Here is a 16,241-nt window from a genome sequence, read left to right as displayed (position 1 = left end):
CACAACCATCAGGCAGAAGGACTGCTTGTACTCACTGGTAAACGTGTCCAAAGTCTAATAAGAACTGTTCCATAAAACAAAGAAAGAAAAGAGAGAAGGGGGAAAAACAAGGTTGCTGTCACAGCCTGTATCACAACACACCTCGTGATTATTACTAGTATAAGTTATATTTCAAAGTAGTCGTATTGTCTACACAAACTATTTCACAATATACACAAAATATTTTTTTTTATGGTTCTACCTGAAAACAAATAATAAGTTCACACTGGAGCAAAAGACATTTTAATTCAGACAGGGATTCCCGATGTTGAAAAAATGGATATCTCAGATGTCGATGCTTGGGGCAGCTCAGGTAATCCCAGCTGACATGAACATTAATGACATAAAAACTGTACATAGAAACAGCTCTCGCTTGTCGTGAAGTGCCATAAGGTCCACGGCTCCCTGCTGCTGATGCCATCCATCTTTAAGGTTTCGTCTGACAGTTGACCTTAAAACGCCGGAAGCTCATTTCTAAATCTCATTAGGCATACACCTGCTTTTTCTTATTCTTAAATCCATATTAACCTCATTCAGAGACATGACAAGAACAATTTAGTCTCTTTCCACTTTCAGAACATAACAGAAAAAAAAATAATACGAAGGATTTTTTTCCCCACATCTTCTCCAACGGATACAACAATTTTTTTCCACAGTCTCATATAACCAACGGACAAGTAAAGAAAGTCAGCAATCCGAGAGAAGTATTTTAGCTAGCCATGACAGAAGGGAATGAATCATTTATTTTTATAGCCCCTTTGTTCCAAACTTGACTAATAAGGGGAAAACAGACATGAAATATGTCTGTCATAGTTGTATTTGTTTCTAAACCTCTGTTTTCTTGTCAGAATGTTGGGTGACATCTGAGCTGTAGTTTTAAGTGATGAACATTCGGTGTCTACACTGAAGCCTTCCCTTGATGCTGGGAAGGTTAGATAGTTTTTTCTCTCGTCATCCAATATTGGCACGTATACAAACAACTCTGTCTCTAGCTTTCAGGGGAGACAAATTATATATGGTCGGAGTGCTGCCTCCGGCGCCAGAGCTGGTGCATTGACCGCCTTCAAAATTGCCTTTAAAAAATGTTCCAGTGGTCTGGTGGTGAGACATGTCAGATCGATTCCAAGCAAAGTCCAAACAAGAAGAATATTACATGAAAAAAAAAATTTCGGGGTGGGTGTATGGGGTAAGGGTATGGAAACAGTTTCAGGACGACTCACCAATAGTAGTGTTGTCAAATGTTATCTGCATTAGCAGAGAAACGCACGCCTAGTCAATTCCGGACCAGTCCCCAAAGGTTGTTCCCCAAGGGAAGCTCTTCTGGACCAAACGGGTCGTTAGCCATGGAGTTTGCTTTTGCCCAGTTACGAGACACGAATAGCCTCCTCTTGGTGCCATCCTAAGGTCATCATGTCAACAGGATCATTTTTCATAACATGTCATAGCAAGATGTACTCTGCCTCCTACACCGTGACACTTGGCGGACATGTCCGATCAGCAAAATTTTCATGTCATCACAGCTTTGAGCGCTTTGTCAGGAGTAATCCCCTCTTCCATGATCAAACAGTAACCTCCCATGACATCACCGAAAAGTCTCGTCTACCAGACTCAAGGAGTTATCGCCAGCTCGAAGGGGATTCAAGGAATTTTTCTGGGGATTTCTTTTTCTTTCCCTTTACTCCCCGCTGAATAACAGGAGCGTGGGCTACGCGCACGTGCAGACAATACACGCCTAGAGCTTTTAATGCCTGCTTCCGCGATATGCGATGCTCCGTTGACTCAAACCTCGTGACGACAAATACATTCTACAAGTAAACACCGTTATGCACACAGCCACAAGCACGTGACATCGCGTGACACACACCTCAGTTCGTGGACATCGAGGACTTTTATCAATTTTTAAAAAGCACATATAGAGGTAAGGTTGCAGGAAGATAAAGGTCTCGCACTTTTCTAGAAGTCTTACTATATTTCTTACTTAACTAAGGAAGAAAATACAGAATGAAAGGACGGAAGGATGAAAGCAGGACAGTAGAAAGAATCAATCGATCATCCTGTCTGCAAATTGTTCCTTCTATCCATTTGGCGAGCTTTACAACGACTCACGCGACTAGAACTCACGTACTATAATCAATATCAGTGAATAAAAATCATTTAATAAAAAAAAAAAAATGAGGAAGATGAGAAGACAAAAAGGAAACAAATAAAAAGCAACGACGATGTATTTAAGCGTTTGACGACAGGCCAAAGTCCAACCATGTCGCTATATCCACATCTACTGACATCATCTTGCAAGCGGAAGTGCAATAAAGAAAGGGACACTGCACAGCCACATACACCATCCACACACCCGACCAGGTCTGGTCACAGATGAAGAGATAAATACATACTATGACTGGGCACCGCATGAGACCACGTCACCAAATAAGCTTTGCCGGCCCGAAACCCTGTAATGTTGCAGCTGTAAAGGTGAGGAAGCGAATCCCCAGGGGCTGTAACTAGGGTCATCAGCCGGGTGTTGCGGTAATCCTTGTCATCTATAAAGCACGCAGAGTAGCTCACAGACGTGGAGCACTTGCTGTCGCGCACGTTGACATAAGCCAGGATCTTGTCCTTGTGGGCTAAGTATAGGGTGATCCCCAGCAAGGACGTCTCCGAGTCCAGAGTCGTTCCAGAACATTCCATCTGATACATATTTGGAATTCCATGAAATTCTTTGATTTTAAGCCCTGCAAGAAATAATGGAACTTCACGATGCAGCAGTCAAAAATGGAATCTTATGCAATGCGACTAAGTCCGCAAAAGCTGTCTCGACGGTGCGTGCTTGCGATTGTACATGTGTATATGAGCGCACGCGCAAGTGGATGTCAATACATGCTTGAGAGATGCCAGCTGATCACGAGCATGTAATTTGTTAGAAACATGCCTTAAGATTGTGTAACATTTCTACCAGCCACCCACTTACAAAAGCTCTAATGAACTGAAAATCCTCACAAACATAAAGGGTTAAAAAAAAAACCTCATTTTTTTAAAGACGGTCCATTAGGCTTGATAAATGTCCAGTAAAGTCAAAGTACAAAGAGAGGCGAGCATTTCTTTGCAGAAGATGAGTTTCCTTTACCCTATCAGGGATTCTTTTGTGCCAAACGAAATCTCATTTATAGCGGAGCGACGCGCCATAAAAGTACGTCCTTGTGGGTTTCAGGAGAAGAGGAATATTGAGTTCCTCTGTCTCCCTTGATTACATTCCGTTTTTGCGAGGTTTCACACTGGAGTTCTAAGGACAGAACGCCTTTAACATTTCTTAAAGCTACGCCAGTCGCATAGATATCAGGCAGGAGCCATGACCATGCATTAGCAGTCTTGCCTTGAGCTTGTCGCCGTCCAGTCATCGATATTTTTAAAGGAAGAAGAGTCGTTAGACTTTACCGAAGGTTCTCAGAATATTTTGCGGTTTTCGAAAAGAAAAAACAAAAAAATAAGCAGATTAATTTAAAAATAACAACGCAACACGTCAGTAATAAATAATAATAATATTCTTTGAGGATCGCAAAGATAAGCTTCAAAATTAAAAAAAAATGTGGTACCTGTCAATGGATTGATAAAAAGCGCTAAAATATGTTTGAAATGATATTTTATGAGTAAAACTCATTAAAAAATTTAAAATAAGTTCAGAAACTTACCAGACGTTTCCGTTGTGGAGGCAAATGAAGATGCACACATGGCCAGCAAGACAAAGGTGACTTCTCGCTCATGGCGAGCTTTGCCCGTCATGCTGGCGCGCTAGTGTCTGAACACACACTGATCATCTCTCTGGTTCTCTTGTGCCGAGGGACAGTGTCAGCGGAAACCGGGAGTTATCTCCTTTCAGGCTTTGTTGACTGCTATCGACAAGCAGATAAGACATATTTGTGGCCCATGGTACATCATGTCCTCTGGTTTTTATTCTCCTCCTCCTCTTTCTCCTCCTCCGCTTCCAACCCCCACCTCGAACCGTGCCAGACTTCTTCTGTCTACTCCACTCCCCACCCCCACACCCCTGTCCTCGGCAGATGCCAGGAAGTGAGAGATCGATAGGTAAAAATCTAGACTAGGCTTTCTAGCAAGTGGTCTCCCCTCTTACCTACTTCCTCTTTTTTCTTCCCACGACCTTCAGCCATAAAAGGCAGGTAGCTTGCAAAACACTCGTTAGCCTTTTGGTTAACATGCCAGAATTTTGCAAGTTCAGAATGCACTAAAAGCAACATTGTTAATTAACTATGAGACAGATTCTCGCTATTCATGTGACAGAAGGAAGGTACATGGCTCCTACATCAGATTTTCTCCTGTCACCACAGACTAGACGAATCTCCACGCAAGTCAAATACTCGAGTTTGGAATGATGGACATCTACAAACACTTCCACATCTGACAGTCTACAGAAGCCTCTACAGTCAACACCTGTCTGTATCAAGTACTTTCGAGCCGAATTGTAAGCACATGACTGTCCCTGCTCTCAAACTAAACAGTAGACTACAAGAACTGTGATGGAGAGTACGCAAACCTCCTGTTGAAGCACAGGTTTTTTTTTTTTAAATATTATACCGGAGGCACTTACCCAAAGACATTTTGCTTCATGCATGGGGCAGTCACAGTGGAGACCACCGCGTGTACAACTGGCAACACAATCAATAACTACACACTTTAGGTGTGGGAACGCCAGGACTGTTTTTATTTTACCATCCAGTGATGTCTGAACTGCAGAAACTGATCTTCATAGCATGCATCATGAAAAAAAAAAAAACCACACACACATACACTATCTATTTCTCACTCACTATACCCTTAATGAAATGACAGGGTGCAATCGTCATTTATCTATTCCCAGGACAAGCAAAGATGAGAACAACTGACATTTTTTCTGAATAGCAGAAAAGCATAAGAGGAAATATTGTCCACCCTCTGTCCCCTCTTCTCTCTCTCTTTCTCTCATAGCTCTGTGGCTACATCTGAAAAATGTCACTCTTGAACTCTGTCTGGCAGCAAGCTAGCTCTATTGAAGACCAAGAAATTTGTCAAACCAGGGTCTAAAGTGGTTGTGTTCTGCTCCAACACGACCTCCGTACATCTGGATGTAAAGTACATCCCAGTAAGCTAAGCATCTCATGACGGACAAGAATCGGGAAATAAATTCCGTTTATTATTGTTAAAATAAGGACAAGGGTCTTGTTCTTAATGTAAATCCAAGCTGTCATAAATATACAAGATATTGCTCCTTAGTGAAAGCAGAAGCACTAAATATTTAAACACACACAGAGAAAGAGATAGTAATAATGAGTGCAAACATATATATATATGTAAGCGCTCATGCGTGTGACCTCGTTATTACTTATCTAAATCATCCAACCCTACCTAATATTAAGACATGTACAAACAACACGTGATGGGAAGTCACCCAATAAATAAAGATTTGACCAAAGCAAATGTCACAGACTGTACTAACTGCCCTTCTTGATTCACCTGAATACATAGATCATACCTACTTTTAATACATGTCAACCACAGAATACCCACTAGTAAGACGCAGATGAATGGACCAAGATAATGATATGCCCTTTCCCCGACTTCAAGCTGGTGACGTTGCATCCATACATCCGGGACTCGTCGTCACGCAGGTCGAGGACGAGTGCCATGAGCTTTGTTTTGCGGTAGTCGCTGCCGTCGATGACGCAGGCAGAGTACACGCGGGAAGTGGCGCACTCTTTGTCGCGGAGGTTGACGTAAGCGAGGACGTCGTGATTGGCCCCCGCGAAGAGCGTCATGCCAAAGAGGGTAACGTCCGGCTCCAGCACGTGCCCCGAACATTCCACCTGCTGCACGGTCGTCATTCCGTTGAACGCACCCGTTCGCATCCCTGAAACGCAAACTCAGAGCCAGATTCCCCTGCACTTTCCCCTCGTGATGCTAGCGAGCCCGAGCTGATACAGAGCAATACCTTAGCGACAACGATTTTAAATCGATAACATCACTTTGAAGAAAGTTCTCCGTGCTCAAGACTTGTCCTTCACTCAAGTCTGGAGTGAAAGTGCTTCACACAGCAGAGTTACACAGGTGAAACGGTTAAGCTCGGAATATTCACGAGTGCCAAATGCCAAGTGATGGCGTCAAAAATAAATATCTACAATATAGAAAAACAACAGTGCCGAGGGTGATATACTGCAGACATTTGACTCAAAACACCAGGTTCTAAATTTCTTATGTTCTTTATACGCAATAAGTATAAAATGATCAAATAAGACTGAGATATCACAACGCAAGACGGGAGGCGATGTTGGTCAACGATGCAAGGTTGGAAATGTCAACACTTGGCACTCACCGTTTCGGAAACAGTTGGCGACTCCGCAGCAGACGAGATAAAAACAACAGTCCAGGCTGCTCGGTAACTCCTGGCCCTGACATGTGCAGCCATCATGGCTGCTAGTGGTAAGCGGCTCTAGATAACCTTCGCCTCCTCTCTGGTCGCCCGTCGAGTCGAGCACGGGAGGCGCGGCGCTTAGAGTTAGGTCCCTTCCTTCTCGGTGGCCGATTGATTTAAAAGGGATTCCTCATGTCACCTGCGCCGCCCCGCATCCTGCAAGGTCACGGACGTGGAAAGCGAGAGGTGACAGCTGAGGGCTTATGGAGGGGCGGGTAAGAAAACTTGTCTTCGGCGCCTCAAACTGTCGCTCGCTTGTTAACGATGCAAAGTAATGCACAGGGTGGGGGAGGGATGCATCTTGAAGACAAAGATCGACGGTCGACTCCAGCTCTCCAGAAGATGAGCTTAATGCAGACCGGAACACCGCTTTACGCATGCGTGATGCATGGCGGGAAGAGGAATGTAGAGTAGACAATTCATTTTTTCTGGTACCTTAAATAGTCAATGTCATACAAATTGAGCACGATTAAAATCGACGGTGCCAGACAAGACACATCTTCCGACACTTTGAAAGGTAAACGTAGAAAAAAATTTCTGCACTTAAAAATGTGCAAAGTAATGATAATAAAATCGAATCATAAAAGTAGACTCATCTGAATGGCATTCATTACACAAACGAATACGCTTCAAAACGACGGTGGAAAAGAAGACTACTCTCATTTCCCAAAAATCTCAATGGCAAACGTGATGCGAATGAAGGAGAAAGTCAATTCTTCGATTAGTCTGAAATAAATATGCTTTATATTATAAATAACAACTAAGTGCCATATTTCTCCACAATGTTTACAGACGACAGAATCTCCTTGTCCACGTAGTACAGCGCCATACACATCACCATGACATCTTCTGATGAGCCTTTCACTGTTGGCAGCACCAATATCTTTTTACAGAAACTGTATTTTTACTCCCGAAAAGAAAACTTTCACCGTTTCATTTTTGATTTATATAACCCACTTTAACGCAAGGTAGCACAGGAAATCGAGGAGAACTACTCACTATCACTTACTAATAATCTGACCACTGCTAGCTAGTCGATATATCTGACCATGGCAGTATTTGAACAGATGCTCAAAGAACTGACAAAAATCTGTTTTCACCGAATTCATTTGTATTTGACTAAACAAATAGAACCAAGATGCAATACATTGGTTCCACTAAACATTTACCGGCCATGTTTAAGATGGACGGATTTTTCTGAATATAGTAAGATGGCGACTCCAGTCAGGTGGATGAACAGACAAACAACCTAAACGCGATGATGATGGAATCGATCTACTGTGATTTAAAGTACTTGTCGGTGTGATAATAAGAAGAACACAAGAATTAAAACTGACTTCGTGATTCGATTCGAAAACGAGATTATGGCGACACATCTTGCGGTGGAAGGATACTAGCTGCTGACGAAATAGAGTTACGTCCCTTTGAATTGTGTTCGCGGTGAGGACAAGAACGGTGCGCTTCTCTCCCCTTAGAAAGAAAAAAAGCTGTGTACAGGTACATAATGACAGGTGCCTAAGCATGTCCCAGCAAAACTCGCAGGGAAAGGAGACGGACTACCTACATATCCACCTACCAACACAGACAAAGGGAGGAAGGGGGCAGTGAAATAAACAAAGTGACAGTAAAGGAAAGAAAGAGAAAGAGAGATCTGGGAGAATATACCAACATCTAGTAATGATAGCAGTCTTGAGTTCAAATCTCAACGCGGGTATCTCCCAGTACAGGTTTTCTTCCCCTCAGTCAAGCAATCCACATCCATTCTCCACTAATTATGATTCGATGATCGCACTTTCCTAAACCAAACCAAAAGACTGCCAGTGATTTGGGAAACGATCAGAACTACTTATTTCTACACATGGCAAGCACATCAAACAGATTAATTAACCCATAGACCACATCAGGTAAGTGTTATGTGCCTGTGTTTTGCAAATAATAATTACGTAGGTATTTGCAACCTGCACACGCATGCGCACTAAAAGGCAGCACTGACATACTTGGCAGGCGTACGGAGGTGGACCACGACACGATGTGACCCTTTCCTTGGCGGAAGACTGTCAGGTTACAGCCGTACACTGCCACCTCGTCTTTCACAGCCTCGGGCACAATGGAGACCAGTTTAGTTCTCTTCTTATCCTGGGAACTGACGACGCACGCAGAATACACTCCGGATGTCGAGCACTCGCTATCCAAGATGTTGATGGCAGCCACAACATTGTTGTCGTGAACGCTGTACATTGTCATGCTCATCACTGTGACATCAGCCTCCAAACCGTCTGCTGCACATTCGACAGTTGGCAGCGAGGTTAGACCTTTGAAGAAACTCGTCCTCATGCCTGCTGAAACAGGAGAACACTCGCAGTCTCTTCTGCCCTGTCACTAACATGTCTTCTAATGTTTTCTTCTCATGTCTCTCATTCCAGAAAATGAGTTTCGGCAAAGAGCGGCACAATCATAATTTTATATCGACTAATGTAATAATGCTCTTAGCATCCTCATCTAGTCACACTAACGGCTAGAAATAACTGCTCGATAAGGTTAACATGAACTACCACCACCACAACTTCCAAGGTAAAGGAGTAACCCCCTTTCTGGAAAAAAGGAACAGTATGAGAACTACATCGCTCAGCAGTCGTGACTATGCGATATGCTTTCAAAAATTCCAATCCTGTCGAGGTTAACTCATTCGTGCCCTACTCAGATCGACTGTTATGAAGACGATATTGCGAATTCAGCGACTATAATCCAATCGGATTTAAGATAAGACTCACCGTTTCTAGCAGCGGCGACACCTGCGAAAAAAGCAGCCAAGAAGCAAACAGACGACGGGAGGAACACAGTAACCCGCTGGAGAAACACGCCAGCCATCATGGCGACCTGCTCGTACACAACCCAGGTGGCCGCAACTACATCTCGGGGAGGACTGGTGTGAACCAACTTCTCTCCCTTGACGATGTATCCCTATGTGGAGTTGTGAAGCTGCTCGTCGCATTGATCTTTGCATGTTTGAGAAGTTGAAAATGTCCGACATTTTATGGACTTTTGATAGCCGTATTTTTGGCATTTGATGATGCTGTAAGGAGGGAGCGAGAGTGCCGGAAGGAAGTGTATGTCTGTGCGCGCGAGTGAAAGAGATACACAGAGAAAGAAGTACACACAGCGACATTCAATGACATATCTACAGATTTCCAAAGAGATGTTCACAGAAACATCTGCATGTTTATACAGAGATGTTCACAGCCTCGTTTACCGATTAACACAGAGACGCCGATTTACCGTGAAATAGAGATTATAGTAGAAGAGCCAGAGAGAGAAAGGGGTGGGTGAACAGGAACGGGTGAATATTTTGCGACAACCCTGCATTACAAGGTCGTCACCAAAACGAAGCTGAGAACATCACGCTTTCTCTGCATTGGTGACAATCGCTTATGTGGCTGACAGATAATAACAGATATTAATAATATATAGAGAGAGAGTAAGCAACAAAGAGAAGGAGGGACGCACAAACACAAAGATAACATGTCAACAACATAACATTGTTGTAAGGCAAAGAAGGACAATAATTGTTATGGTGATAACTGCAAACTGAACTGTTCCACTGCTATTTCTCATTGTTTTTTCAGTTTTTTCAGTCACACCCTTATCACCGCCCTATGTTCACCAGACGTAGAGATGCGCAGTTCACTGGATTATAAAATAGAGCGAGCTGAAGTCTTTCCTTTTCTTGAAAAAACACACTGCTTGACTAACATAATCACTACTTCGGTATAAGTAATGCGGTTTTTAATCGGAGATAATTCTTATTTTCGTCTCATGTTTTTAGCGGCGCAGATACGCTCTCTGTCTGCAGTAATCTGAGAGGTATGCATAGCAGAAAGTTTAACGAGGGCTCAAACATGACATGCGGTGTGACATGCAAGCACCGGTTGTACTGATAAGACAATGGCCGACCGGACAAGACGCGGAGCAGCTGTGACGTCATATAGCCACAATGCCTCTTGCTAGTAAAAAAAAACATGATACAAAATAATAGAGGTACCTTGTTTACAGATAACTCTTCTTATCATAGGCTCATAACTCTTCTTCCCACCCAACTACTACATACTAGGGGCGAAGACGCGGGTTGTCCAGGTAACCAGGTGAGTCTTGCCGGCCCGCAATGACGTCACATTACAGCCGTACTCCAGGTACTTGCCATCATCGATCTCTGAGGCCAGTGTCTTCACCCTGATTTTCCTGGTGTCGTCGGCGGCGATGAAGCATGAGGAGTAGCTGCTGGACGTGGAACATTCTCGACTCACGACGTTGACGTAGGCCAGAACTTCCGAGGTGTTGACACAGTATAATGTAAGGCCTACCACAGTGACGTCAGACCCGAGGGCCTGACCTGAACACTGAACTTCCTGTATGGAGGGTATGCCTTTAAACGCGCGAACCACCATGCCTGAAAGGTCACAAGGTTATTTTCTACTAAATCTCACTTGTTTACACCAATATTTATAAATGAAATAGTAAAATATTTGCTCAGCTGCAGTTGCTCGCACTCAGTATGTAGGCATCAATAAGCTTCAGTTCGTCATTATACTAAATTTATACTGCGATTGTGATGCTTAGCTTCTTTATATTAATTAGTGACATTATGAAAACGGACAAATGCTGAATGGTTCTTGTTTATGACATAAACTAGTCCCAAAAATACAATGATAAACAAAGTGATGTATCTGTAAAGGATTAGAATTTGACTTCAGGTGGATCAAAACAAGGTTCTCTCCTAAGTGAAGAGTTAATTTCCAAGTGGAAGCAGCATGGGTTCTATGCTGCATACTTCTCCTCTGCTCTGATTCATCACACGACGGAGCATTAACAATCAACACTCTCCCTCTAAAGCCTTATGTTGACGACAAGACTACATATTTAAAGACAACATATTTAAACTCACCATTTTGAGAATTCAGTACACCATCACATCCCGAAAGAATGGAAACGAGGAAAATTATTAAATTACGTCCTGGTTTGCAGAACGATCCAGCGGCCATCTTGACTAGCAGTTTGCACATAACTCTTAACAACGATTTCACAAAGCTGCATGGGAAAGACGACAGATTTATCTCCCTTGTAACAGACGAAGGTTTAGTCTGTTAGAATATGTTTGAATTTGAATTTTGAGTACACTTGTTTGAGATTCGGCATTGAAAATTGAGCCTCTTGGAAACAAATATGGATATTCTGCACATTTTTTGTGGGTAGAAAACCTTTATCCTTATTTCTTTTGAAACCTTTACTGCTGGCAGACAGTTGCAGAGAAAACAAGGTATGTTTATATATGTACCACACTTTGATACGACTATCACAGTATACGTGTCTATATGCCTGCAAGTAATCAGGTGTTTACTTAATATTTTATACAAAAAGGAATAAAAACAGAAACAATTATGCGCATGTCTAAAGAGCTTGACTTATTCAGCCAGCTTGGAAGATATAATTCTAAGAAAAGAAAGAAGTGAGAGAGATCAAAAGAGTTAGAAAGAAGAGAAAAAGATATCGAGGGAGAAAGAAAAAAACCCGAAAAGATAAAAATAATGGAAGGAGGAGATGGAAACCACAGTCAGATGTATATATTCTGTACAGTTGTTATGTAAAAAAAAACTTATTTATTACCTATTACCTGTGGAACCACTACTACTGGCAGACAGTTGACGGTACAGACATAAAAACAGAGAAACGAACTAGGGACAGAGAAGGACAAGAGGAGGAAATAGCTAAAAAAAAAGGGGGGAAAAAAAGCGCACTTTCCCTACCAAAGAGAGAAAATGACGGGCTGATAATTGCAAAGGAAATTGTCCTCGTGACAATTCTCATATTTATTTCCGTTCAATCTAAGTACGCGAAAAGTGTAAATTCAAAGTGTCCAAGGCACAGGATACTAAAAAAAAAAAAAAAAAAGAAATGTGTAGAAATTTTATGTTAATATTTCTATTTGGATTTGAATCCCAGTTCGAAAGCAAGAACACGTGATTAGCAGATAAGCATAACAACAGTTAGTAGAAATATGAATATGACCGGCGGGATAAGAAATCGAAAAGCGTATGGGTGTTGTCAAACATCATGGATGCCATTTCATGCGGGTCGTATGACAAAGTTGTGTACCCAAAGACTGATGAGACATGTAACAAATATACAACTGTGACGTCATAAAGCCACAATGTTGCCCTTTTATCCTTTTAGTTCCAGTACAAAATGATAAATCACGACGACTTCTTACACAGCTCTTCAACACTATTATACCTACTAGGTGCATAGACGCGAGCTGTCCAGGTAACCACGTGAGCCTTGCCACCCCGAAATGACGTCACATTACAACCGTAATCCAGGTACCTCCCATCATCGATCTCTGCAGCAAGTGTCATGACCCTCGTTTTCCCAGGGTCATCGCTGGCGATGAAGCAAGAAGAGTAGCCGCTAGAGGTGGAGCATTCTCGATTCAATATATTGACATAGGCTAGTACTTGGGACGAGTTGACACAGTACAGTGTGAGTCCTAGAACTGTGATGTCGGACCCGAGGCCCTGACCTGAACACTGAACTTCCTGTATGGAGGGTATGCCTTTAAACGCGCGAATCACCATGCCTGCAATGTCACAATGCTATTTGTACTGTACGATCTTTTCTCTGATGTTAATATTTCAAATATACATTAGAACAAAAAATTTAAACTACATATAATTATCAACGTTTGAGCCTATCTGTTTACATCTGCACAGACCTTAAATCATCTTTAATAAAATACTAGCAGATTATTTTAGATAATCTAACATAAAACTGACACAAACATTCTTCCACTGTCATTGGTATGCCTATAAGCCACATTAGTAGTTTTATAAACAAATATAAACGGATGGATTTTGTTCGTTCATCCGTTGAAACACAACAGACTATCCAGATATAGAGTAAACTATTAATACATAAATATATAACTTTCGGAGTTCTCATGATGCTACAGAAAAAGATTACATGGTTTTTTTAAAATAACTGTAGATTTTTGTACTTGAATAATAATAACATCCCTGAAAATAAGCCCTGCTGCCTCTTTTGTAGCAAAAATTAATATGACACGGGGAAGCATGGTATCGTTCACTTGGCGTATTAACTACGAAAACTATCATCATGTAGTAAGCATACTTTACTCATCTTTTTTAATCCTTCCTGATGCCAAACGCCAAAATATTATTTATATCTACTGTACATGAAATATATTAGTTGGATACTACGTGTAAACTACATTTTAAAAACAGTTTTGTTCAAATAAATAATAACTTACGTCGATCTAAACAGACTCACATTCCGCGTGCTCTCAAATTAAAAATACTGTATAGCTTAATCTGCTAAAAAAATAAATAAATAAATAACAGCAGCAAGCAAAGACTATCTACATAGGTTAAGGCTACGACTGCTTGGCTTTATTTATAAATTATTTTTAGGAAATAAGTTTGAGGTTAAGCATCACTCAACAGCGATAGTCTTAGAGGATAAAGCGAATGAGATGTAACCATGAGCTGATTCAAAGCTAAACAGTTCCCTGCAGCTTTGATCGGCAAAAGAAGGCAAATTCACAGCCAGTACTCTCGCTCCACAGCTTTATATTAACGGGAATACATCGAACTTTGAGACAAAGGGTGGTCACTCACCATTTTGAGAACCAGGTCCAGCATCACATCCCGAAATACTGCAAACAAGGAGCAGGAATAAATTACAACCTGGTTTGCAGAACGATCTGACGGCCATCTTGACTAGCAGCTTGCACATAACTCTTGAGCGGCAACTCCGTAGTGCCGAGCTGAGATTTACCTCCCATGTCAGGGACCTCATGGACAAGACGACAGATCTACCTCCCTTGAATCTGACGAGCTCTCGTTGAGATTGAAACAGTTTTTGAAGCAACCCTCAGACAAAACCTTCACGACAAACTTGTCCTCCGAAGTGTATATAATTCACCTTCACCAGTCGTTAGCTTTTCAGAAATAAACTCAGAACAGTGAGGACCTAGCGGTATCATAACACATACACGTGACAATGACAGCGGAAGAGTCACAAAGTCCGGATGGAAAAAAGTTAAAAACAACACAGGAAGTAAACAAGGGAAAAAGAGAAAGACAGATTTAGGAAAATACAAATAGAAAAAGAAGGTTTCAAAAAAAGAGAAGGTATCAAAAAAGAGCTTTTATCCTAAGAAAAGAAACAATGATATCCCGATAAATTCGATAGAAATTCTTTTCATGAAAATTCTCACGTTTTGATCAACTCTTATATATTCGTACAGCAAGTAAGTTAGGTATTGCGTAGAACAAATATTTAAGCTGCGCAAATCACAACATGCAAAAAGAAGAAAAACCCCGAGCACACTGCCGTAAGTGGCAATGAGTGACTGTAAATATAAGCATGTACGTATGGTTCCCCTGCAACTGATGTTGACGTGGGTAGTGAGAATTGGGGTTAACTCTCGCCCAGGTGCCCCGTGCCCCGGGCCTGTATTCAAATTTCGGCTAAAACCCAGGAATACTGTAACAGACATAAAAATACGGCGTAGGTCGCTATGGTCAAATCGGGTTGAAAAACAAATGTTAGTAGTTGTAATCGCGCTGAAATGAGTCAAAATCACGTGACTGAAATCGAAATCGTGTAAAGAAAATTGCTGGAAATCAGAAAGTGTAAGCATATGTCCGGTATCTCGAGTCCGGCATATGTAACAGGGTTGGGGTTGGGGTCTCAAGTCGCTATGCACTCTGTAATAAACAAGATATGAAGGATAAACGCGTCATTAAAAGTTGAAATCTGAAAGATTATCATTATTTATGATTCAGTGCCAATGACAGTCTTACGGGACTAAATGATACTAGTGCCTGAAATAGAAGAACCCGATTCAGTTTAATGGATAGGAAACCTGGGTCCCACAATACCAAACCGAATGATAAGACAGATAAGTAAAGGAAAGGTGACTGCACATAGTCACAATACCTTGCTGTCACGCCTTACATTTTTTCACAACAAACAAAACAAAACAATAAATATGAGCTTCGCTCATCCAAATACATACTAGGGGAGTAGACACGGGTTGTCCAGGAAACCAGGAGGCCCTTGCCAGTCTTAAATGCTGTCACATTACAGCCGTACTCCAGGTACTTCCCATCATCGATCTCTGCGGCCAGTGTCATCACCCTGATTTTCCTGGTGTCGTCGGTGGCGATGAAGCATGAGGAGTAGCTGTTGGACGTGGAACATTCTCGACTCACGACGTTGACGTAGGCCAGAACTTCCGAGGTGTTGGCACAGTATAATGTAAGGCCTACCACAGTGACGTCAGACCCGAGGGCCTGACCTGAACACTGAACTTCCTGTATGGAGGGTATGCCTTTAAACGCGCGAATCACCATGCCTGCAATGTTACAAGGCTATTTGTATCTTTAACCGTTCACCTTATCCCTGAGGTAACGTCCACACCACGGACATAAGTAAAAATATTCAAGCCTCTTTTTGCTCAAGGAATTTGAACTAATTTGAACTATTGAACTAAGCATTGACTATTTTTAATAACTGACCGTGAGCACACTATAACATACAAGATAAATAAAAAACGTCCATCGTTTCACAGGGATACCCTAGTTTCACTCTAATCTTTTTCTATATATTAATGTTAAAATCAAATATTGATATCTGATTACCTAAGAGTGTGACATGTGTTACTGAGGATACC

General features: G+C 41.8%; 1 protein-coding gene across 5 annotated transcripts in view; it reads right to left on the bottom strand.

Annotated features, from left to right (window-relative positions):
* The window catches only part of LOC112568586, a 244,811-nt gene that overhangs the window by 97,614 nt on the left and 130,956 nt on the right, over window positions 1–16,241 (bottom strand). The window contains exons 1-2 of one of the 5 annotated variants that reach the window (XM_025245932.1): window positions 9,265–9,525; window positions 8,491–8,832 (exon numbers count right to left, since the gene is read on the bottom strand). The exons of 2 other annotated variants lie outside the window; for them this stretch is intronic. In XM_025245932.1, the coding sequence (XP_025101717.1) occupies window positions 8,491–8,832; window positions 9,265–9,364 (442 nt within the window). In that variant the 5' untranslated portion in view covers window positions 9,365–9,525. Of the gene's footprint in view, window positions 1–8,490; window positions 8,833–9,264; window positions 9,526–15,584; window positions 15,937–16,241 lie in introns of those variants that run through there. 2 more of the 5 variants (XM_025245934.1, XM_025245957.1) reach the window with 2 other exon arrangements.

This window comes from Pomacea canaliculata, linkage group LG7 (assembly GCF_003073045.1).
Source record: "Pomacea canaliculata isolate SZHN2017 linkage group LG7, ASM307304v1, whole genome shotgun sequence".
Taxonomy (NCBI): Eukaryota; Metazoa; Mollusca; class Gastropoda; order Architaenioglossa; family Ampullariidae; genus Pomacea; species Pomacea canaliculata.
The sequence above is the reverse complement of the archived record's forward strand: the minus strand, read 5'-3'. Positions and strand labels throughout refer to the sequence as shown.